At 36.3% G+C, this 23,453-nt stretch overlaps 1 protein-coding gene across 1 annotated transcript in view; it reads right to left on the bottom strand.

The window, feature by feature from the left end:
• The window catches only part of LOC115213922 (pre-mRNA-splicing factor 38A), a 50,842-nt gene that overhangs the window by 20,624 nt on the left and 6,765 nt on the right, over positions 1–23,453 (bottom strand). The window contains exons 2-4 of the mRNA XM_029782914.2: positions 22,457–22,616; positions 12,183–12,304; positions 2,291–2,376 (exon numbers count right to left, since the gene is read on the bottom strand). Of these exons, the coding sequence (XP_029638774.1) occupies positions 2,291–2,376; positions 12,183–12,304; positions 22,457–22,616 (368 nt within the window). The remainder of the gene's footprint in view (positions 1–2,290; positions 2,377–12,182; positions 12,305–22,456; positions 22,617–23,453) is intronic.

Genomic DNA, 23,453 nt, shown 5'->3' with positions numbered 1-23,453 from the left:
GAACTTCTCTATGTGGATGACCTGGCCCTCATAGCAGAATCACTACCAGAACTAGAAAAGAAATTTCGGGTGTGGAAGCTAGGTTTAGAATCAAAAGGCCTTAGAGTAGCAAAGACCAAAGTTCTAGTAAGTAGGAAGGCAAACTCACCACACACCCCCTTAGGTAGGTGGCCCTGCTCAATCTGTAGAAAATGTGTAGGTAGAAACTCCATAAGATGTGCAGCAACATCAAAGGAAAATTAATCGAGAAGATAGCTTTCGTGTGTGGCAGATGCACAGGGGCAATAGACACCACAGATACACAGAAAACAGATTCCATTACACTCCAGAGGGATAAACTCAAAGTAGTTGATAGTTTCCACTACCTAGGTGACCAAGTTTGTAGTGGGGGTGGATGCTCAGAGAGTGTTACCACCAGAATAAGAATAGCCTGGGCAAAGTTTAGAAAGCTTTATCCCCTACTGGCAACAAAGGGTCTCTTGCTCAGAGTGAAAGGTAGATTGCACGACGCATGTGTGTGAAATGCCATGCTTCATGGCAGTGAAACATGGTCTGTGACTATGGAGGACATGTGTAAGCTCGAAAGAAATGAAGCTAGCATGATCCACTGGATGAGTAATGTCAGTGTCCATGCACAACAGAGTGTAAGTGCCCTGAAAGAAATGTTGGACATAAGAAGCATCGGATGCAGCATGCAGGAGTGACGTTTGCGTTGGTATGGTCATGTACTACGGATGGATGAGGAGAAATATGTGAAGAAGTGCCACTCTAAAAGAGGTAGACCCAGGATGACATGGGACGAGGTGGTCAAGCATGACCTTTGAACGCTGGGCCTCACAGAGCCTATGACAAAAGACCAAGACCCCTGGAGATATGCTGTGACTGTGAAGACCTGACAAATGAAGTGAGTTCATGGCTCGCAGGACAACCTGCTGTGCTAACCTTGGGTTGTAGAGTGACCTGCTGTACTTGAGGAGACCTATTGAGTCAAGTATGTCAACATCAACATCAAAGTAAAAATCAAATGGAAATTGAAGTTATGATACCCGTGTCGGTGGCATGTAAAAAGCACCCACTACACTCTTGGAGTGGTTGGTGTTAGGAAGGGCATCCAGCTGTAGAAACACTGCCAGATCAGACTGGAGCCTGGCACAGCCTCCTGGCTTCCCACACCCCGGTCAAACCATCCAACCCATGCTAGCATGGAAAACGGATGTTAAACGATGATGATGTTATGCATATTTATTCATTGTTTTGAATTAATCATGTATTAACTTGTAGTTTTGAGACTTCAATGATGCAATGGTTTAATTTTAGAAGGATATTAGTGGGTGGAATATTTGGGCCAGATATGACCAGATTAAATGCTAAAGAGTTAGATAAGTTTGCACCAATAGAATAAGTACCAGTACTTTAAAAAAAATAAGTACTGGGATCAATTCATTCAACTAAAATTCTTCAAGGTAGGGCCCCAGTATGGCTACAGTCTAATGACTGAAACAAGATAAAAGATTTCCACTGCCACATGGTTTTTGCTTCAGTCTCTCTGCATGATACTTGAACAAGTGTCTCTTCTATTATGGCCTCCAGTTGATGAAATTCATAAGAGTGGATATAGGAGACTAAAACTGAAAGAACTCCATTACATATATATACATATATGTGTGTGCCTTCTTGCCTTGACATTGCACAACAGTTAAAAATGAGTGTCCTTGTCATAGAAGTGGTGTCCTTATTTCTAATCTTCTGGCTATGGGGAAACAGCTGTGAATTGACAGCATGAAGGGCATTTGACTGCAGAAAATCTGCCTTAATAAATTCCATCTAACTCATGCAAGCAAAGAAATGTGGATGAAAAACAATGATGATATTTAGACTTTAATTATTTATCAAGAAGCTATATTTTCATCTCTTTCCAGATCCATCTCAGGCACTTCACCCTCTCTTCTATAATGTGAGTAGCCATATACCTTCTCAGAAGCAAGAAACCTGTTTTGTTCTGGCCCCTTCACTCACACTTTAGTCCCTCATTCCATAGCATAAAACCGTTTAGGTCCCTACTGTAGCTCTACTTAGTCAAAGAAGATTCTAGTCTTTCAGGCTGCATAACAACTTCACTAGTGATGATACTACAAAAAAGTACTCAGTAGATGCAGTAAAATGGTTGGCATTGGCATATGTAAGGGTATCTAGCTGGAGCATGATGTCTTCAGACTTGCTGGCTCCTGTCAAACTCTCCAACCCATACCAGCATGGAAAATGGTAATTAAATGATGCTGATGATGATTACCTGAATGCGGGGCAAAATAATGTCATAAATTCTCTCTTCTCTCAAAAGTTCATCTATGAATTCATCCATGTGCACAATTTCAAATTCTAATAAAATATAAAATGAAATTTAAATGAACAAGAAATAAAAATAAATGATATGAAATATGGGAAATAAAATTTTTCTCAATTTGGTTCTAATTGCTATTGTAATATGAAGGTATTTGAAGTTAAAACTGTGAGTGACAAAACCAAGTTGCCAGTGTTGTCTCATCAACTTTACTTCAACTTTATAAAAAGAGAAAAAAAAGATGAGTTAAATGATGGTGCTTTACACAATTTGATTTTAAAATCCTGTATCATCATGTTAAAGAGGCTCAACATCCTTCAACTCTTCATCTCACTACTTCTTTTTCATACCCTCAACTGCATTGGATAGATTTGTAATGGGATAGGTAGCAAAAGGTTTTGTTGATAATTAAGTGTACGTTGTCGGGTGTAGCAGATGGAGAAAGGCATGCTGGACAACATCAAAGGACAATGAGGAAAGCATCAGAATATAGTTTAAATAATTCACTTGATCAACACTTGCATTTACATTTTGGATACACAAAGTTTGATTTACAATATCAATGAAGGCTGCTACATAAAGTTACCAACTGCTTCAAGTTGGCAAAGTAAAAAAAAAACAACAGAAGTAGAATGTTGATTTGATGAGAAAATACATGGCATATTTTGTGTCTGTGTATGCGTTGGTCATTTGGTAGGGTCATGTTGCTTTTCTATTCTGTCTGTTTGTGTTCTGCTACTGTGTTGTGTCATTGGCTATCATTGTTCGCTAAGTGGCTCTCTGTTGGCTGTTGCAAGCTGACTGCTTATCTTGTGCCTAAGGAAACCGTATTTATAACAGTCATCCTAGAGTAGTAGAATAGATGCATAGGAGTAGTTTCTACTTATCTAGGTCACCTGCTGTCCAGCTGAATCTTCAGTAACACAGCTCAGGCCGGAGGTCAAATGGAAATCCATCCATCACTTTTTGACAAGACAATTTAATAGTTTTGCTATTAATACTGAAACTATTATCTCATATATACCTCACATACATAACATATATATTATGTATATACATATGTACACAGCTGCACACACACACATATACATGTATATATATATATATAAAAGCTTGGCCGGGCTTAAAAGTCATATAAGGGCATCCACATGGCAACAATCATGATTCATTTCAGTAAGTCTTCTTGGCAAAGGCCTTTCTTGTGTAACGAGGATGCAGCTGTGATATATACATATATACATATAAATATTATATACCTATATATGCATATATATTATATACCTATATATACATAAATATACAATGTGACCTAGTGTGTACCGTTGGCGATTTTTCTTCCCTCTGTCTTCCCTTCTCTGGATCTTTCCTTCTATGTTTCTGACGAAGAGCTTCGCTCGAAACGTTAAACCCTCCTTCTTTTCTGAGCATCCAATAATACTATATTTGTTCCACGTCCTCGCGTTGTTGTGTTTTTTTGTGCTTTCTTGTTTGGATTAACTAAATATATATATACATACATATATATATATATATTCACACACACACACACATATATATATATACACATATACATATATATACATATACAAACACATATATTAGAAGGTTTGGAGGTGATGTACAGGTATTATATATTAGATGAAATAAGGTACTCAGAAATCTGGATGGTTTTATAATTACAGATTTTTATTAATATGTAACATATTTTTATAAATCATATATTAGCGCTTACATCCACTCTAGTGGATTCTTCAGATTTGAATTTTTTGAGAAGATTCATCTCTTTTTATAGTATTATTGAGTGTGTAGGGGTGGAGAGAGATATAGGATAGTAAAAGAGGGTGAGGAATGGGGAGAAAGTGAGAGAGAGTGTGTGTCTGTGTATCTGAAAGGAGTGTCAATGGAAAAGAGAAGGAAAAAAAAGAAGGAAGAGAGAAGAAGAAAAAATGTGTTTACATCTATACAGCTGGTCAGTTCTTTCAATAGAAAGTGATTCTTGGCCTTTGAAAATGGCAAAACCAGGTGGCTACTCCAAGGGAGTGGGGTTCTTGTTTTGATAAAAGTTATTTTTCAAAAAATTGTCTGGATTTCTTTTCATCATTGTCCAGTGAGAGAGTGTGTGTGTGGGTGCCTGTGTATCTGAAAGGAGTGTCAACAGAAAAGAGAAGGAAGAAAGAAAGAAGAAAAAAATTGTATTTACATCTATACAGCTGTTCAGTTCTTTCAGTCCAATGTTTGATTCCCATGCTGGTATGGGTTGGAGAATCTGGATGTAAGATTGTTTCTATTTATGTATATGCACATATGTAAAGTAGTGTGTGTGTGTTTAATACAATTTACTTTACAAAATTAGTCCTTAATCCAGTACAAATCATTACAGAAATATTTTCAGCCATTCAGTTTGGGGGAGAACTTTGTTATGAAGTATTTTTCCATATTTTTTTCTGAAGAAGGTGTCATTCCTTGGACATTCATAGAAGGGAAAGGTCTTAAATTTTCATTCTCCACATGTATCTAAGTGTTTACTCAGTGGAATCTTTCGCAGTTTCTCCTGTCGGATATGTTGTCGGTGAATTCTGATTCATTGGCATAAAGAATTTCCAGTTTCGCCTATATAATTCTCCTTGCATGTGGGGCAGGTTATGCAGTATATTACGTTCTGCGGCTTGCAATTCATGTCTGCATTTACTTTGAATGTGTGACCACTCTTAAATTTTATTTGTTTGTTTCCCCCTATATATTTATAGATGGGGTTACTGCAGATCCCACATCTACCATCTCCACACTCGTTTACAAAGAATTCAGTTTTAGTTTCTGATGAGAATTTTGCCCTATTAGTTGTTTCTTCAGGTTTTTCTCTTGGCGTTTACTGTTTTTTATGCAATATCTGTTTAATATGTTTCCCATTTTGAGGCTTTGTAGGACTATTTGTAAGTTTGGATGTATTATTTGAAACATGTTGGTTACTCCAGGGTTGTGTGTGTTTATGAAAGGAATGATGTTTTCTTTGTTTTTCGTTTTTGGAGTTCTGAGTTGTGTGATGTCCAGTTTCATTGCTCTTTGAGATTCCATTTTTTATTAATTTGAGTGGGTATTTCTGTTCTAGTTGGAAGTTTTTAAGTTCATTTGGCATGTTTGTGAGTCGGTCACTAAGTTGCATATGTGTCTTGCAATACTATATGGAATGTTTCTTTTTATGTGGGATGGGTGGCAGGAGTAGAAATTTAAATATTGGTGTGTGTCGGTGTTTTGTAGTAGTAGATGTCTGTTGTGACGATGGAGTTATGTATCTTGATGTTGATGTCTAGGAAGGGAAGTTTGTTGTGGCTGGTATCTATCATGAAGTTAATAGATGGGTGCAGTATGTTGAGGATGTTGTGGAATGTTCGTAGATCTTCTTCTGAACTGTTTCAAAAGATAAAACAGTCATCGAGGTAGCATTTCCACTTTTTCTTGATGTCTTCTCTGAAGTCGTGTTCAAAGACTTTCCCTATTTCATCTTATATAGTTTGTTCTCAAGGAAACCCATCACTAAGTTGGCATATGACGATGCAAATTTTGTACCCATAGCCGTGCCCTTTATCTGTCAGTATGTCTTGTTAAATGAGAATGTGTTTTCTTCAAGAATTAATTGGGTGGCTTTGGTGATAAAGTCTATTTTGAAACGTTTATCTATGAGTGCCCTGTATCTTTCTACCCATTGTTTTATCGCTTCCAGATCCAGGGTGTGTGGTATGTTTGTGTATAAGTTTGTGTATAAGCTTGCAAGTATGGTGTTTTCCGGAACCATATTTGGAATGTGTGTGAGGAAGTCTATGTCACCCCTTATGTAGCTTGGTATCAGTGAGCATAAAAGTTTGATGAGTATATCTATGAAGTGGCTTAGTTGCTGTGTCGGCGCCTGGGGCCTTGCTACTATTGGTCTCATTGTGAGGTCTTCAGGTCTTTGTATTCTTATATAATGGTTCCTCTGTTCCTTTATGGCTCTCAGTATTTCAGAGCTTTTATGAACTTTAGGTAATCCATAAAAGTTGCTTTCTTTGGTTCTTGAGTTGCATAAATAGTCTTTCTCCTTGTCTGTAAAAGAGTCCTGGTATTCATCAACTAATGTTCCAATTTTTTTTAATGTTGCTTTCTCTGTTTGCATTTATGTGTGTTGAGAGGGAATTTGGAAATTGTCTCTATGTATGAGTCTAGGTGTTTGTCACTTCCCTTGTAAGGGGTGAAATGGGATTGTTTTCTTCTGATTGAGCTATCTTCTGTTTCCTTATTTTCAAAGAATTCCATAAGGCAGAGGCAGCAGCTAAAGTTGTCTATATCAGTTTTTAGTTCTATGAGATTTGGAGTGGGTGTGGGTGTAAATTTGAGGCCTTTTAGTAGTAGGTTCATTTCATTTTCGCTAAGTTCTCTTTTAGATAGGTTTAATATTTTGGCGTCTATGTGCTTTGAGCGTTCATTCGGAATTTTTGGTGTGTTGGGTCTGGAGTATGGTTGAAGTATCCTTTCCCTAAAAAAGGGGTTGTGTTGTTGCGTCTCCAAATTCCATTTTCAGGTCTTGGATTTTCTTGTAGAGGTAGGAGTGGTCTATATGGTCTGTATGGGTTGTTTTGTCTGTGGTAGTTGTTTTCTTCCCATCTTCTGTGTTTGTTGGGCCAATTTCCATTCCTGGGATTCAGGTTTCTTTGTGGGTAGTTGAATGGTTCATATTGTGTGTTTGTATTGTTTTGATAGTGGAGGTTGTTTTCTATCCATCTTGCAAATTTGTTGGGTCGCTTGGGGTTGATGTTTGTATGGTTTGGATTTCCTCAATGTTTGTTGTAGGTTATGTGTTGATTTATATCTACTTGTCTATTGCTCCATGTGTGTATCCATTTAGAATGTCCAGCGTTATGTGTTGGTGGTTGTTCATATTCTGTTTGTTCTCTCCAAGTGTTATAGGTTGTTGGTTGTATGAGTCGTGTTTGTCTTGCTGTCTTTGTGGGGTTTTGGGTCGATGGTCGTATTTCATATTGTGTGTGTCAGTTTATTAGGGGGTTTGGCAGTGTAAAGAGCGGGTTTTTGGTTTGTGAATAAAGATGACCAGCTGTAAAGATGTAAACGCATTTTTTCTTCTCTCTTCCTTCTTTCTTTCCTTCTCTTTTCCATTGACACTCCTTTCAGATACACAGACACATACCCTCTCTCACTCTCCCCATTTCTCACCCTCTTTTACTATCCTATATCTCTCCCCACCGCTACATCTGTGCATGATGCAGTTGAACTAATCTGTGAAGTGTTTGGCCCTTGCACTGCCTTGAAAAGTACTTGTGGTAATTGGTATCAGCGCATTGAATCTGTTAATTATTCCCTGGAAGATCAACCTCGAGGTGGGCGCCCAGAAGTGATTGATGATGATGCATTGTTGTAAGTCACTGAAGCTGATCCAATGCAAACTGCACGTCAACTTGGCGATACAGTTTGGCGTCTCCCATGTCACAATCATCAACCACCTGCATTGTCTCGGCAAGGTCAGCAAGCTTGGAAAATGGGTGCCACATGAATTGACTGAAGTGAACAAACAAGCACGTGTCACTGCATGTCCAAAGTCTGCCATGGTGAAGCCGAAGACTTGATTGGTTGGAGTCAATAATCACTATGGATGAAAAGTGGGTACTGTACTCTAACGTGAGGTGCAGACGATCCAGATGCAGCAACGCTCAACAGCTAAAACCTTCGCCAAAAGGACCGCTTGTACAAAAGAAGGTTATGATCTCAGTTTGGTGGTATTGCCGTGATGTGATCATGTTGGATCTTCTCCCACGCAATACCACCATTGACAAGATGGCTACTGCAAACAAATCGACAGTTGTGCTGGCCGAAAAACACTCAAATTTGAAGAAGATAATTTACCACCAAGACAACGTGGCAGCACATCATGCAAAGAAGATGTCAGAGAAGCTGAAGGAGGCGGGCTGGGAGATTATGGTGCACTCACCATATTCTCCTGACTTGCCCCTTCTGACTACCACTTATTCTCTTCCTTGTAACGCATGATTGGCGATACAGTGTTCGTAAACGAAGATGGGAAATCATTCTTTTACAACTTTATTGATTCAAAGCCATGCGATTTCTGGATGAAAGAATTCAAAACTTTGCCTGAAAGATGACAAAAGGTGATCGATAACAAGGGTGATTACCGTTTGGATTGATTGTTCTTTGTTGTTTTTTTTAATTGTTAATAAAGTTATTATGTTAAAAGTGTCGAAAAACTTTCCTACCAAACTGATATATCTTACATATTAAAAGGCAAGTTTAGTGTCTGTCTGTGTGTTGTGTGAACCACTTCTATTCTTAGAATTTTCAACCGAATTTCACCAAATTTGGTGTGTGCTCTCTTCCACTAAGGATGCTTTTTCTTGTAATTTTTTCCTTGAAATTCTGCACCCCCAACTTAAATAGACTACTCTCAATTTGCCTAGGATTTGGATTGAGCCAGCGAAAAAATGTGACACACACCCAGCTGGAAAACATCAATAATGTACTTTGTCAGCTGTGGCGAGCTCTTATCGACTGCTTGCACAGTACTGCCAGTAGTATTCACTTGTGAGTTACGATTTGCCTGTTTTCACATGAGCGCTCTTTTTCATATAATTATTCCAACTTAAACTAGCCACTTCAAAGCTCTTACCCAAAATTAAAAATCCTTTGTTCAGTCTGTTTGATTAACATTTTTGCCAGCTACATTTTACTATTGAGATGGGAGGAATATGTGATCAACCGCAGAATATCATAGAAGGAACTTTGGGCTTGGGAACAAGCAAGAACATCCTTCCTGATCAAGTCTACCTTCGACGTTCTACCCTCACCGGCGAACTTAGTCCAGTGGAACATAAAAACAACCGATGAGTGTAGATGCAGAGAGAAAGCGACGGTTAGACATGTTCTGTCAAACTGCAGACTAGCACTAGAAAGGTACACATGGCATCATAATCAAGTCCTTGGCAGCATAAGCACAGCACTCAAGGAGAAGATCGAGAGGTACAATAGGGGAAAGTACCCAAAAGTGGAAAAGCTTAGGAAAGTATACTTCCAGAAGGAGGGAAAAGGATATAAAACCAGGCCTACAAATAAAATATACGAGATAGACAAAAGATAGAAGGGATACTGGGAGGTGGCCACGGATTTGGAAAGACAAGTAATATTTCCACTAATAAAAATGACAAAAAGACCAGATTTAGTCCTATGGAACAGGGAACGGAGAATAGGAATTTTGCTAGAACTGACAGTGCCATGGGAAGAGAACATCGGCAATGCAGAGGTACGAAAGGAGAAGAGGTACGAAAAACTAATCGAAGAGTGCAGAGAACAGGGATGAAATGTCGAGTATTACCACCTAGCAGTGGGGGCTAGGGGCTTCATTGAAAGAAAAATGACAACTCTATTCAAAAGAAGATTTGTTTTTTCTAGCTTGGAGCTGAGAAAACTAATAAGGAGAGTACAGGAGGCGGTCGAAAAAGCCAGCTTCTATATATGCTGAAGTGAGAAGACCAAAAATGGTTTGAAAGTCATAACATGCCAGCGGAAAATAACATCACTAGGTGAGGCAAGCTGACACTGAATTAGCTTCGCTGACTGACAGGTGACGGTCGTTTAGAGAATGCGTGGGCTAAGACTACGCGCCTTCATTGGTCAGTTAAAGTTGAGACAGTGTCACGTGACAACTTGCTGGGGCTGCCTGCTGGAGCCTAGCAGCAAGTATTTAAAGGGAAAAACTTTGACAAGTCAGTCAGTCGCCCGCTGACACTCGTTGACGCTACATTGAAGAGGCCAGGGAACAGAAGAAAGAAGAAGAAAGGAGACATGCACCCAACACCAGAGCTGAAGACACTTTTGAAAGGGGGTTGGTCCCACTACGTCAAAACAGTAGAGGAGTAGGGGCCGAAACCGGATGTGGTTCCTCCTGATGATGTCTTGAGCTAACTGGATCCTATAAAGGAGCTGTTGTGGTAGCAGACCACGAAACACGGTTGAAATTCCCCCCCATTCACCGCGTTTTTCTTAGGACTTCTATTGTGTAAACTTATAATTTTCCACCATGCCTCGACGCAAAAGATCCAATATAGGTCGGCAAACAAATGCTGCAAAGAAAAGTAAACGTATGCGTGCAAATGAATCTGTCAAGGATGCTGCCAGGAGGAACTCCCTCAATGAACTTAGGCTGGCTCAGCACAAAGAAGGGAAAATGAAGAGCAGCATTGTGATTGGTTAGCATGTATTGCTGTGCAACATTCAGAACGCCGAACAAAAAATTCTTCCTCTACTGCTGCTCGAGCTTCAGAGACTGCAGTACAACACATAGATCGACTTACTTAAGGGCTTTTGGTATAAGAGATTTCTGGTATAGGTGGTGGGAGCAGGAATGGGTGGGCACATCGCAGACAAGCAATGGCCAGCTTCACCTCAGGAAATATCAGTAAGAAGAGACTAGTAAGGCAGGCAGAGAGGGAGAGAGAGAGACTTGAAAGACTTTATTGCTGGAGGGAATCATGGCAAGTATGAGAAAGACATAAGTTATAAAACAAGGCAAGAATGTTTATGAATTTTAGAGAGAGGGAGAGATCGCTGAGGAAATCATGGCAAAGTATGGGAACACATGGGTTATGAAACTGGGAGAGAATATTGCAAAGCATTTAAGGAATTACGAGTTTTGAAAGTTATTTAAAGAATTGAAGTAATACAAATTTTGAAGGTTATTTTAAATCAAAGCACACAAGTTAGATGAATGAATGATGAGCGATTGAAATTAGGGAAATTTCTTAGTTTAGCTGGTCATTTCACATGGTGATGAATATTTGTACATGCATAAACCATTAAGAATAAGATGGAACAATACTCTACAGCAATCTGCAAAAGAACTAGTTTAAAGCTACTGGCAAAACCAATTAGTTATTTTAACTTTGTAAAAATTAACAGCTTACATATGCTGATTAGCATTCAGTAATGACTATGTTATTGCTACACACATCATTAATTTAAAGTTATTGTTTTGTTGTTTAGCTTCAGACTTATGATCGAAGGTGTAGCAGCAGTGACCATCTCATTATTTTGTATATTTTGGACTACATGTATTCATCCATTTTTTTTAAGATGAAAGGGTGTGATTTTAAGAAATTTGGATATTTCTAGCAGATCAAATTTCTATATAGAGACTTCTTTATTAGCTCATTAAATGAGGCATAGGATTTGTAATGCTAAACTATATGAAAAATTGTGCAGATGTAATCTGAGAGACTGGCTGGGCAGGAAAAATACTTGTAATGGTATAGACAACTGATGTGTGTTGTGGGAGGATCCTGAATTCCCCCCATGTGACTGAAAGTGGACTAATGGATTTCAATAAACAAGAACTGTGTGAACTGTCAAGACAGTTGAGTGTTGGTTGGCCACATTGGTTACTGTGTTAGTGCAATGTGTGTTGGTTTAATATCGTACTTACGTTTGAGTAGTATGGAGTGCATTCTGTGTGAACATAATTCTGTGATTTTATTTGGATAGTGCTATTTTACACCTGATGGGTACAAACATGCAATAACAATGTGAATGGATGATGAGTTTGGGGTGAAAAAAATGTTGTACACTTTATCTGTAGAGGGTATTTGTGGAAGGAGACCAATATGACTGGAAAGTAGAAGTAGTGTTAGATGTGTGACTATACTGGGCTTTACAGAGGGAACAAGTAGTCACATACTGGACAGTATGGAAAAGACAATAAGTTGATGGTGATGTTGAGGACCACTAATACATAATGATAGTGAAATTATTTATATTACGCACAAAACAAGCAAATAAAGAATTCTTCTCTTACCTCCAGATTTATTTTGTCTCCTCAACTTCCTGTAATCGTTATACAAAGGCTCCAGATATTTGAAGCAGTCTAAAGATGTTCCAACAAGTCTCATATACATTGCTCCTAGGGCACGCACATATCTAAAGACAAAATAGCAAAGTAAAAGTGGTTCAAGTAGAGACAATTCATCATCAGACAATCTATAAAATAAATAAATTAATTAGTTCAATTAAAACCTTTAGAAGTGAGAAGGCTGAGACCGTGGAATATCAGTATAAATGTAGAACCATTTTAAAATATATTTTTAGTTTTACTGACATACAGAATTCATTACATCATATACTCTATTATGTAAATCTCCTATAACAGTTTTTAATTTCACTCTTCAATACTTTTGAGGGTCAGTCTTGTCTTTCATCCTTCTGGAGTCAATAAGATTTAGTACAGTGCAAGAGTTTCAATCTACTGCAAAACTGAACTTGCACTTCATCATCATCATCATTTAACATCCGCTTTCCATGCTAGCATGAGTTGGACGATTTGACTGAGGTCTGGCGAACCAGGCTCCAATTTGATCTGGCAGAGTTTCTACAGCTGGATGCCCTTCCTAATGCCAACTACTCCGAGAGTATAGTAGGTGCTTTTACGTGCCACCAGCACGAGGGCCAGTTTGGTGGTACTAAATCCTTATAGAATTTATCATACAATCAACTGTACTCTTCTTTCTCTATAAATGCTTGGAACTGAGAGGAATCATCAAAGTTTCATATTTTACTAAAGAAACATTAATGATAGAAGCAACAGAGTGTCATATTGAATTACTCTAGAATATTAGCACTATAGCATAGTTATGGTGGCAAGATAAATGCCAATGGTGTGGACTCAGTTCCTAGTTGAACTGTGTTATTTAATCTTCCAATGATTTCAGATCACGTTAAACGATGATGGTGATGTTTGGTGATGGCCTATGGAAATTTTTGAGCATGTTTAATGGCCTTTTGTCCCTAACTGAATAAATGGTAAAATAGCCTTGAAATGAACAAGCTGGAACAATGATCTCTTGGTTCAAGCCTCCATTTACTTGACACCAATTTTGCATGCAAGCCAAGACTGGATGAGGGGTGTACTTGAGCCAGGATTTTACAGCCAGATAATCTTCCTGTCAAACTCTTTACTTGGATTTCAAGTATGAGATTTATTTTTATTTCATAAATCTTTAAAAGCAAAAAGCAACTAGTTATAATGTCAACAAGAAATATAAACATCGTTCAGTTTCATTCAAGTAAATCCACGAGCTCTCAATTTTCAAGGAAGCATATACACATGTTCACACAGAATTAAATGTTTGCTTCTATGTCAAGTTATATATAAAAACAACAAACTGAAGGATTATTCAATACCCTTAGTAGAGTACATATAAACTTTTACAAGGAAAAAGTTGGCAGTGACAGCCAAAACCCTCAACAATAACAAAATTCCTACATCAAATTGAAATAAGTCTTCTCATCATAACTTTCTATCAACTCACACCTTCTGCTACACCCACTTCCTACACAACTACTTCCCCTGTCTACATACACCACACTTAATTATCTTTCACATGGCTACCCCCACCCACAAAAAGATCCAACTTACTAAATAAGAATATATAAAACCAAAAAAGTACTCAAGTAAAGCAGTCTGATGAAAGCAGAAATGTTGATGTCATTGTCAACTTTTGGCTTCCTACAGTTTCCACTGACCAAATTCACTCAGAAAGCCAAGACTGAAACAGAAGACAAATGTCCAAGGTGCAGTACATGAAACTGAACTTGAAAGCATGTGGTTGCAAAGTGGACTTCTTAACCATACAACGATGTCTGCACCTATCACAGCCAGCCTGCATAACTTGGGTTATTATGTGTCTAAGTTTTGAAATATATGTTCTCTGGTTTTTAAATAATACCTTAATCTGGTTATTACCAGGTTCCATGTGTGTATGTACACACACACACACATATATACATACATACACTTGAGGTGACATTGGACTCATAAACCTCTATTTTACACAGTATATACATGTACTTGGCATACTGGATAAGATTGTTTTTATGCAATAAAAATTCCCAAATATACTCTATGGGTATTATACAATGACACTGTTAACCTATATTCTTTATGTAAGAAAATTTTTATCTGAATTTATAATTCAGTGGTGGTGGCAGTAATAATAGTAGTTGTAGTGAAGGTATCCAAGTGTAGAAAAACATTTCCTCTAAGTTTAACAAGGGATGTAATATCATCAACAACATCATCTGCCAAGCTGGAGGGCTGTGCCAAGTTCCAGTGTCAGCTCTGACATAATTTCTGTGGCTGAACACCCTTCCAAATGCTAACCAGAATACAATGTGTGCTGGGTGCTTTTTTTTCGTACCATTGATATTAGTGTGGTTGCCAAGTAACTTGCAAAACAGAAAACGGGGAAAAAACAGAAAAGGAAAAAGCTCCTGCAACTAAAAAGGGAGATAGATTTGAGAGGGTAGTGGCTTTATGTCAGGTGTTGAAAAGCTAAAGTATGGTACAGCACAGATGTCTTGCTATATATATATATGGCAAAAAGAAAATGGAGGATATACAAAAATGACATACATCAGCCAGTAGACATTCTACTATGTCTATTTATTCCAATACATAAAGGAGTAAAAGATCTGTGCAGCACACAGTCATTGCATGTGTATGTATTCTTATAATACTCCCTTTTGTTTTGGAATAAATAGACATAGCAGAATGTCTATCAGCTGATGTATGTTATTTTTGCATCCTCTCCATTTTCTTTTTGCCATATAAATTAAGGGTAAACCACTTTTTACCCCTGCTCATAAATGACACTCGATTGCGAAATTGTCACGCAATAACTAGCACTTGGGTATTAATAATTGGGCACACTACCAGCACTATATTGGATAGGTACTATCCCTTAGTTGGTTGGCTTCCCAACCTGTAACTCTTACAGAAATAAATAAATAAATATATCTCTTATGATAAAAGGCAGATTTTCTCTGCCTGTTCCCATGTTTCTTTTTAATACAATTCTACAATATAGAATTTCTTCAATTGGAATTTACCTATGATTTTTCCAAATAGATTCGATTGGGTCATGGTATATCAAGTTTTTTCAATTTGACCCCCAATTAAGCAAAAATTTGAGAAAATTCAATATTTTACGATTTGCCTCTCACATTTCAAGTGGTTTACTCCTGCTATTACCACCACACTTTCTCCTACTTTCTCTTTGCAAGTGTGAAACTATTAAAGTGAAAGTATTCCCTTATTATGTGAGTGTGTGTGTGTGTGTATTAGCAATTCGTATAAAATTGCATCAATGACTTGAACTTGAATAAGTGGTTTCACATAAATGGGGATAAATCAAAAAGGTTTGTTGTTAGTATTATTACTGTTTGACTATTGTAATCACGTTTGTTGGTTCTGCGCCAGGGAAACGTGTTGCATTTGTTAAATAATTGTAAACCGTAACCCTCCCCCTTTCGGGGCTTTGGTTATTGTTTAAAAATTGAATTGTGTCCCTGTTTGGGAAAATTGACAATATCTTTACCGTCTTTACGGAAGCATTTTTGTTAAAATGCCTTCGATAGAAGAAAGTCCAAAAATGAATTTCGCTGCAGGGTGGACAAGATCCAACTGATCGAAATTGCAAGAGACGGGCCTACAATTCCAGTCTGTTATATATTTTGAGTATTGTTATCACTAGCGATATCAAGATATAACTTTGTATTTTGTATTTTATGTGTAGATGTATATATATAGATGTACATGTAATATGTACACATATATATACACATATATACATGCATAATATATCTAACCATACACACATACGCACACACACATACATAGGGGCAGGTGTGGCTGTGTGGTAACAAACTACATTCCAAACACATGGTCCTGGGTTCATGTACATATATACATACATACGTGTGTGTGTGTATGTGTATTAATGTGTGTGTGTTATCTCTCTCTATATAAAGCTGAAGTTGTCTGTGTGCACCAGGTTTGGTAACCTTCAACTAACACTATCTCCTCCGAGACCCTGCGGCGCAAGTTGACCAAAATTGAGAGTATGATAGAAGGGTTGCTTTTCCTTCCGTAGAAGATAAAATTCAAATCGGACCATGTTAACACCAAAAATTATTTACATCAAAAACGTGCTTTTTTCTATGAAAATACCTATTTTTTTACGATTTTTTCACTGCTGTGTCGCCACTTTTCGGTGTATTTCAACCAGAAAAATTTTCACTTGAAGAGAATAACAAGTTACATAATGCAAAATTTTTACTTTTCAAAAATTCCAATTCCAGCGGGTCGTAAAAATTTTGCATTATGTAGCTTGTTATTCTCTTCAAGTGAACATTTTTCTGGTTGAAATACACCGAAAAGTGGCAACACAGCAGTGAAAAAATCGTAAAAAAATAAGGATTTTCATAGAAAAAAGCACGTTTTTGATGTAAATAATTTTATATTATATTATTTTCATCAACAAGCTAAGTAACTTTTTTTATTTAACAATATTATTTAACTTTTGAATTGTATTAAGTTTGATTATTATTATTATTATTGTGATTATTATTGTTGTTAACACATTAATCTATATATAATTTCTTGATAATTATTAGTTACGATATGTATATCTTTCTCTCTTTTACTCTCTTTTACTTGTTTCAGTCAGTTGACTGCGGCCATGCTGGAGCACCGCCTTTAGTTGAGCAAATCGACCCCGGGACTTATTCTTTGTAAGCCCAGTACTTATTCTATCGGTCTCTTTTTGCCGAACTGCTAGGTGACGGGGACGTAAACACACCAGCATCGGTTGTCAAGCAATGCTAGGGGGACAAACACAGACACACAAACACATATATATACATATATACGACAGGCTTCTTTCAGTTTCCGTCTACCAAATCCACTCACAAGGCATTGGTCGGCCCGGAGCTATAGCAGAAGACACTTGCCCAAGATGCCACGCAGTGGGACTGAACCCGGAACCATGTGGTTGGTTAGCAAGCTACTTACCACACAGCCACTCCTGCGCCTATATCTATTTATTTATTATGTTTTTATGATTATTATTAATTTTATAATGTGATTTTACAAATTACATATAATTTAATTTGAGAGTTAGTTTTGTAAGACAATATATTAAGAGTTAGGTGGTCTATTTATTATGTAGTATCACGTTTAAGTAAATTAGTTTAATATTAATTGATATTTTGGTCAACTATATAATTGAGTAAGAAGTTAAATCTATATATACTACACATATATTTATAATATAGTTAGTTTATCTAATAAGTGTGTATATATTTAAACCATTTCCTATTATTAATTCTAATATTTATAGCTTGTACTAACATTATGTATATTACTTAACATTAAGGTTTTTGGTATAAATTACTTAATGAGTATAAGATTTTATTTAGATGTTTATTAAATAAATAAATTAATTAATAATTTAATTTAATGTACATAGATTAAATTATAGTATTTAGTTTTCAATTAATGTATATTTTGTATTTTATTTATATATATATATATTTGTTTTAAATATTTTAATTGTATCTTATTTTTTTTCTATTTTTTTTATTTAAACAAGAATATATTTGTTAAGATATTTCGTATTTTACAAGATTATTTATATATATTTATTAATTTATCTAATTAATTATTTTATTGTTTTTTTCTTTAACCTGAAGAGTGGCTATATTTATATTGAAGTGATTTTACTATTATTATTACTATTATCATTTCTTAAATATAGCCATGAATCATGTGTCATTCTACCAAATATATACGTTTTATTTACTTTTTTTGCAAATTAATTAATCATTGTTATATGTTTTATCTTATATTTAATCTTTCTATATTTAATTTTTCTAAATGGTATAATTTAATTTTTCATTATTGAATTGATAAAAGGTGGGGTTTTTTCTAATCTTATCTCTATATTATAAATCTGAAATGCGAAAAGTTTGTTTGTTTGTCTGGTTTTGGCATTGAGAACGGGTTAAAGGCCACTAGATCCCGTCGGATTGACTCCAAAATTTTACAGGGACATGTAAAATGAGGTGAGGATGTTAGTGGGCTAGGTTAGAAATCCCCATCTTAAAAGGTGTCGTTGCTAGGGCCAAAAGCGCACTTTGACAAGTCTACTCTCATATTTTTATGCATCTGTCTTCCTCCGTCACTCACTCTCTTTCTTCCCTTCCCATCACTTTCTATATATAACGTCGTTTCATGGCGTCTAACTCTCTTACCTTCACTTTCTCTTTATAACGTCGTGTCACGGCGTTCTATATCTCCCCCCTCCCCGCCTTCGACAGCGCTGCATTCATAGAGGGAATTATCATCGCCACCAGCACCACCACCACCACACAATCATGAGAACAAATTTATGAATCAGATATTTATTGGGTTAATTTATATATGTGTGTGTGTTCTATATATAAATATGTATATATAATGTATATATACAAAGTGTATATATCTGTATTTATGCATATTAAACTTTTTAATACTGTTCGATAGTTATATATATTTTTTTTAAAATTATAAATATAAATTAATAATTTTAATTTTAAATATAAATAATTTAAATTTTTCAATTTTATATTTTATATATTTTGTATATTATATTTTAATTTTTGTTTTGGTTTATGTTTTTCACTGTTTGATTTGCCTATTAGTGGTTTTATCTCTAATTTAATTTATACATATATATATAAATTGTATACATTTGTATATATAATGCGTGCGCACACACACACACACACATATATATACATACATATATATATAATGTGTGCATTATGTGGTCGGTTGAGCTGAAAATATGCACACCTATGTTAAAAGTGCTGGACAAAATTCCTCATCTTGTAAAATTTGGCCCCAGTAGACCCGAATGAAATCGGGTTATATTAACCAAAATGTGAAAAGGGGTCTAAATGGGACTGGAAGGGGATTAAAATTTAAAGGAGTGGGTGTTTAGGAATTCTCTGTTACATCAAGCTAAAAAATTTGCGCCAGCCTTTTAACCGCCAATGTGTTGCCGTCCATGACGAAGAAGTTTTGAATGCTTGCCATCGTGAGTCTACTGTCGTAAGAAACAATCACTTCAAAACTTGGTGTTTAGGAATTTTCTTTTACATCAAGTTCAAAATTTTACGCCAGCCGTTAAACTGTCAATACGTTGCTGTCCGTCGTTAAGAAATGCCAGCCAGGGTGACTCTACTATCCTCAGATTCTATCCCTTCAAACTTTGGTTTCCAATATTTTATTATTTTTATTCAGCTCGCAAGTTCGTCTGTCCCTTTTAAATGTTAGTGTTTTGCTGTCTGCCTTGAAGCAGACCTTTCCGTTGTCACTGCCTGATATTTATGATTGATCTTTCAAAATATTTTATTTCTCAACTTACTCAAGATCTTTTGTTGTTTATAAATGGGAGAGAGATAGATAAAGATAGAGAGTAAGAGAAAGCGAGGGAGAGTCCGAGAGAAAAGAAAAGTAAGAGAGTGAGAAAGTGAGAGAGAAAGGAGAGAGAAACAAAGAGGGAGAATCATCATCATCGTTTAACGTCCGTTTTCCGTGCTAACACGGGTTGGACAGTTTGACCGGGGTCTGGGAAGCCAGGAGGCTGCACCAGGCTCCAGTCTGATCCGGCAGTGTTTCTACAGGTGGATGCCCTTCCTAACGCCAACCACTCTGTGAGTGTAGTGGGTGCTTTTTTCGTGCCACCAGCACAGGTGCCAGGGGGGCTGGCAGCGGCTACGATCGGTTGGTGCTTTTTACATGCCCCCGGCACAGAAGCCAGTCAAGGTGGCGCTGCAATCGGCCACGTTCGGATGGTGCTTTTTACATGCTGAAAGGAAGCAACAGAAAGTAACAACCACACTCTTACCCGTGCGTAGAGCTGGTCACCTTAAGCTAGTATATATATATTATATTTTGTGAAATTTGATTTAGTATTTCTAAATTGAATTTTTCTCTGTAAGTTTGGAATAATATTCCCTCATATATATATATATATTATATTTTGTGAAATTTGATTTAGTATTTCTAAATTGAATTTTTCTCTGTAAGTTTGGAATAATATTCCCTCATATATATATATATATATATATATATAGTAGACTACCCATGAACCATTGGGTCACTGACAGTTCAGGTTATGAAGAATGGAAGCTGATTTCAATCTTGTATTGAAATGAAAGTTAATTTTATGATGATTCAGTTAAATATTTCTGGTTTACAAGTTCATATTTAAGGTTTTATTGATTATTTACAGCATCTAATAGAAACAGAACTTCCAGGATAAACTTGAACTCCAGTAACAGCATTTATTTATGGCATATGTGCATACATCTACAAAAATGCAAAAGGAATTGTAATATAACGTAAACATAAAATTAATGAAACCATTTTCACAGTATTTTATATTCCCATTTCAAGGTTATGTTACTTTTGAAGTATATTCCCATTATGTGCCATTCTGGCTATTTATGAAGGTACCCCCCCAAAAAACCACGTATTTTGGGAATCCATGGTCCGATTTACACGAAACTCGTTTTATTCTGTTTGTTTTCACATTTCAGGGGTACCTTACTTTCAGAATATTTTCCCATTATGCACCAGTTTGGCTGAATTAAATTACAAACAAGCATGCACACAAGCAAGCAATCACAGAGTTTTAGTAGTAGTAGTATATATATATATATATGTGTGTGTGTAGAGAGAGAGAGAGTTACCTCACATTATATAGGGGCAAGTGGGAGTAATTGGGAAGAAGGTAAAAGAAGGCAGTGATGGAATTCCAAAGCAAACTCCCAAGGTACAAGAAGGTGAGTGTAAGTGAGGATATGGACAGTGTTTCATGGGAGGGAAGGAGAGAGTGGTTGCTTTTATAAGAGTGTAAGGGGAGAGTAACAGATGCATAGCAATGGGGGTAGAGGTGAATGTAGTGACTGATGAACAAGAGTGGAGGTGTGGCTAATAGGAAATATCAGTATGGAGAGACATAAGGTGGGAGAGATAATAGCTCGGGAAGTATAGATCTGAAGTAGGGGAATGATATGCAAGGTGTAGGAACAGTGAAGGGATAAATGTAGGGTGCATAAGGGTGACTACAGTGAGTGGGCATTTTATCAACTCTGGGAGAGTGTTACAGGAAAACAGCACAACAAATTAATTATAATCCTGCTTTGCATCTGATTGACCTCACATCTTAATGATGATGAAAGATTGATATGATAGAAAATCACAGTAAACCAAGATAATGTAACAGAATTTAAGATTGATTTTTTTTGCTTATATCCATAGAATTTCGGGTGATAGACCACATACCTCCATCCTGCCAACAGGGAGACTAAATAAAGAAACAAACACAAACATCTAAATAGTTTAGACATGTAGAGGAGAAGGAGGGTTTTAAATTTTTCACTTAATGAGGTTACTGAGTTTTTAGAGGAAGTTAAGGCAAGAAATAGTTTTAAAATTCATTTTTAATGAACAGAAATTGAGATCAAAGAATTCTCTTTGCTTTACTGTTAATCCATTAACTAATGAGGAAAAAGGTTTTTTTTTATTTTCATTTGTTACAAAATAGCTTCACTAATTTATTAGGCAAGATAAGGGGACATAACTACGTTAATTTTTGAAACAAATTCTTATCTGACTCTTGAGCCAGATCTGATTATAGGTACCAACCTTGACTTTGTTTTATCTTTAGACAGACTACTGAGGGCTATTTTATCTAATGTGTCCTTTCCACTTTAAGATGATACAGTGTGATTTGAGAAAGAAAAGAAGAATTAAGATAACCAGAAATAGTTATATGATGGAGAAAAAAAAAAGAAAAAGATCAAACAATGACTAATAAGAAAAGTTTTGTTTTATGCAGAACCCATCGTTGAAGAAAGATAATAGTTTTTTTCACCTTCAGGTCAGCCCTACAGAATGTGATTTTATGGGGACCTGACAGTTATTTCTAACAGATTGATCAATCATGTAGAGATTTCCTTGTTGGCCCCACAATAGTAATAGTAGTTGCTTTTATCTTTAGGCAAACTTTGATTGACCAGACCAGATCAGAAGTGTTCCAAATGTGACACAACTTGTTTACAAGAATAGTTAATCAAGGATTAACTTATCCAATGCAAGATTAGTAGATCTGAGCCACAACATTTAGGCCTCTTTATAGGCTCATTGTTGTCCACCAACAGAAACTGCTTGTTTTTACTTACTTGAAATCTTCATTTCTGATGAATTCAACAACAATATCTTTCTCAGGTTGAATCTGTAACATTTTCAATACTAAACATAAAAACGGTGTTGGCTTAATGTTTCCACCAAAAACTCCACCAATATACTTCAGTTCCATTGCTTTGTCAACCATCAGTTCTGCTGCAATACATAAATATTAAATTAGTTGAGTTGAAACCTCTCACTCATAATGGAAACAAAACAATTTCTTTACTAAACCCCTCTCATCATCTAGCATAAGGCTGCCTCCTCCAGTGTTAGCAGTCTTGCAAGCTGCATAGCAACCTCACAACTGCTGGTACCATATAAAAAGCAAGCATTCTGTGCACACTGTAAAACAGTTGGTATTGGAAAGGGCATCCAGTTACAGAAACCACATCATAGCAGACACTGGAGCAATACTTGGGCCCATCAGATGCTATCAAACTGTCCAATGCATGTTTGTATGGAACAGGGAAATTAAATAACAATGATGTGTATGTGGTTGCTGGGATGAGTTCATTACTGATGGAAGTGGTTGAAAAAAATATGTAGTAGAGAATGTAAAAAGAAGTTAAAGACTTTCAAAACGTTGTTGCATATGTTAGCAATAAAGGATTTCTTACACTATGCAAAAATTTAAGAAAGATGTATGACTCACAGCTTAATAACAAAACTTGATGTTAAATGTATTAGATTTCTAGATGGAGAAAATAGTTAAGTAGGATCCATTGAATGAGTAATGTTAATTTGCATGAAAGCTAGAGAAAAAAGATGATCAGATACTGAGCAGATGAGCAGACAATAAACATACCCGCTATGTGTAAGAAATGAACCAACTAACAATGGATGTATGATATGAATGCTGAGTGAAAACATGATGTGAGCAACCAATAGTAAAAGGGGTAAAAGTAGTGACGTGATACTGAGAAATATCGAGCTACACGTCCAGATGACGCAAGATTGAACAGAAGACTTGTCAATACTAGTATAAAGAAA

The sequence above is a fragment of the Octopus sinensis genome, linkage group LG7, assembly GCF_006345805.1.
Source record: "Octopus sinensis linkage group LG7, ASM634580v1, whole genome shotgun sequence".
In the NCBI taxonomy this organism is placed as follows: Eukaryota; Metazoa; Mollusca; class Cephalopoda; order Octopoda; family Octopodidae; genus Octopus; species Octopus sinensis.
Note: the sequence above shows the minus strand (reverse complement) of the source record. Positions and strands in the feature narration are given on the sequence as shown.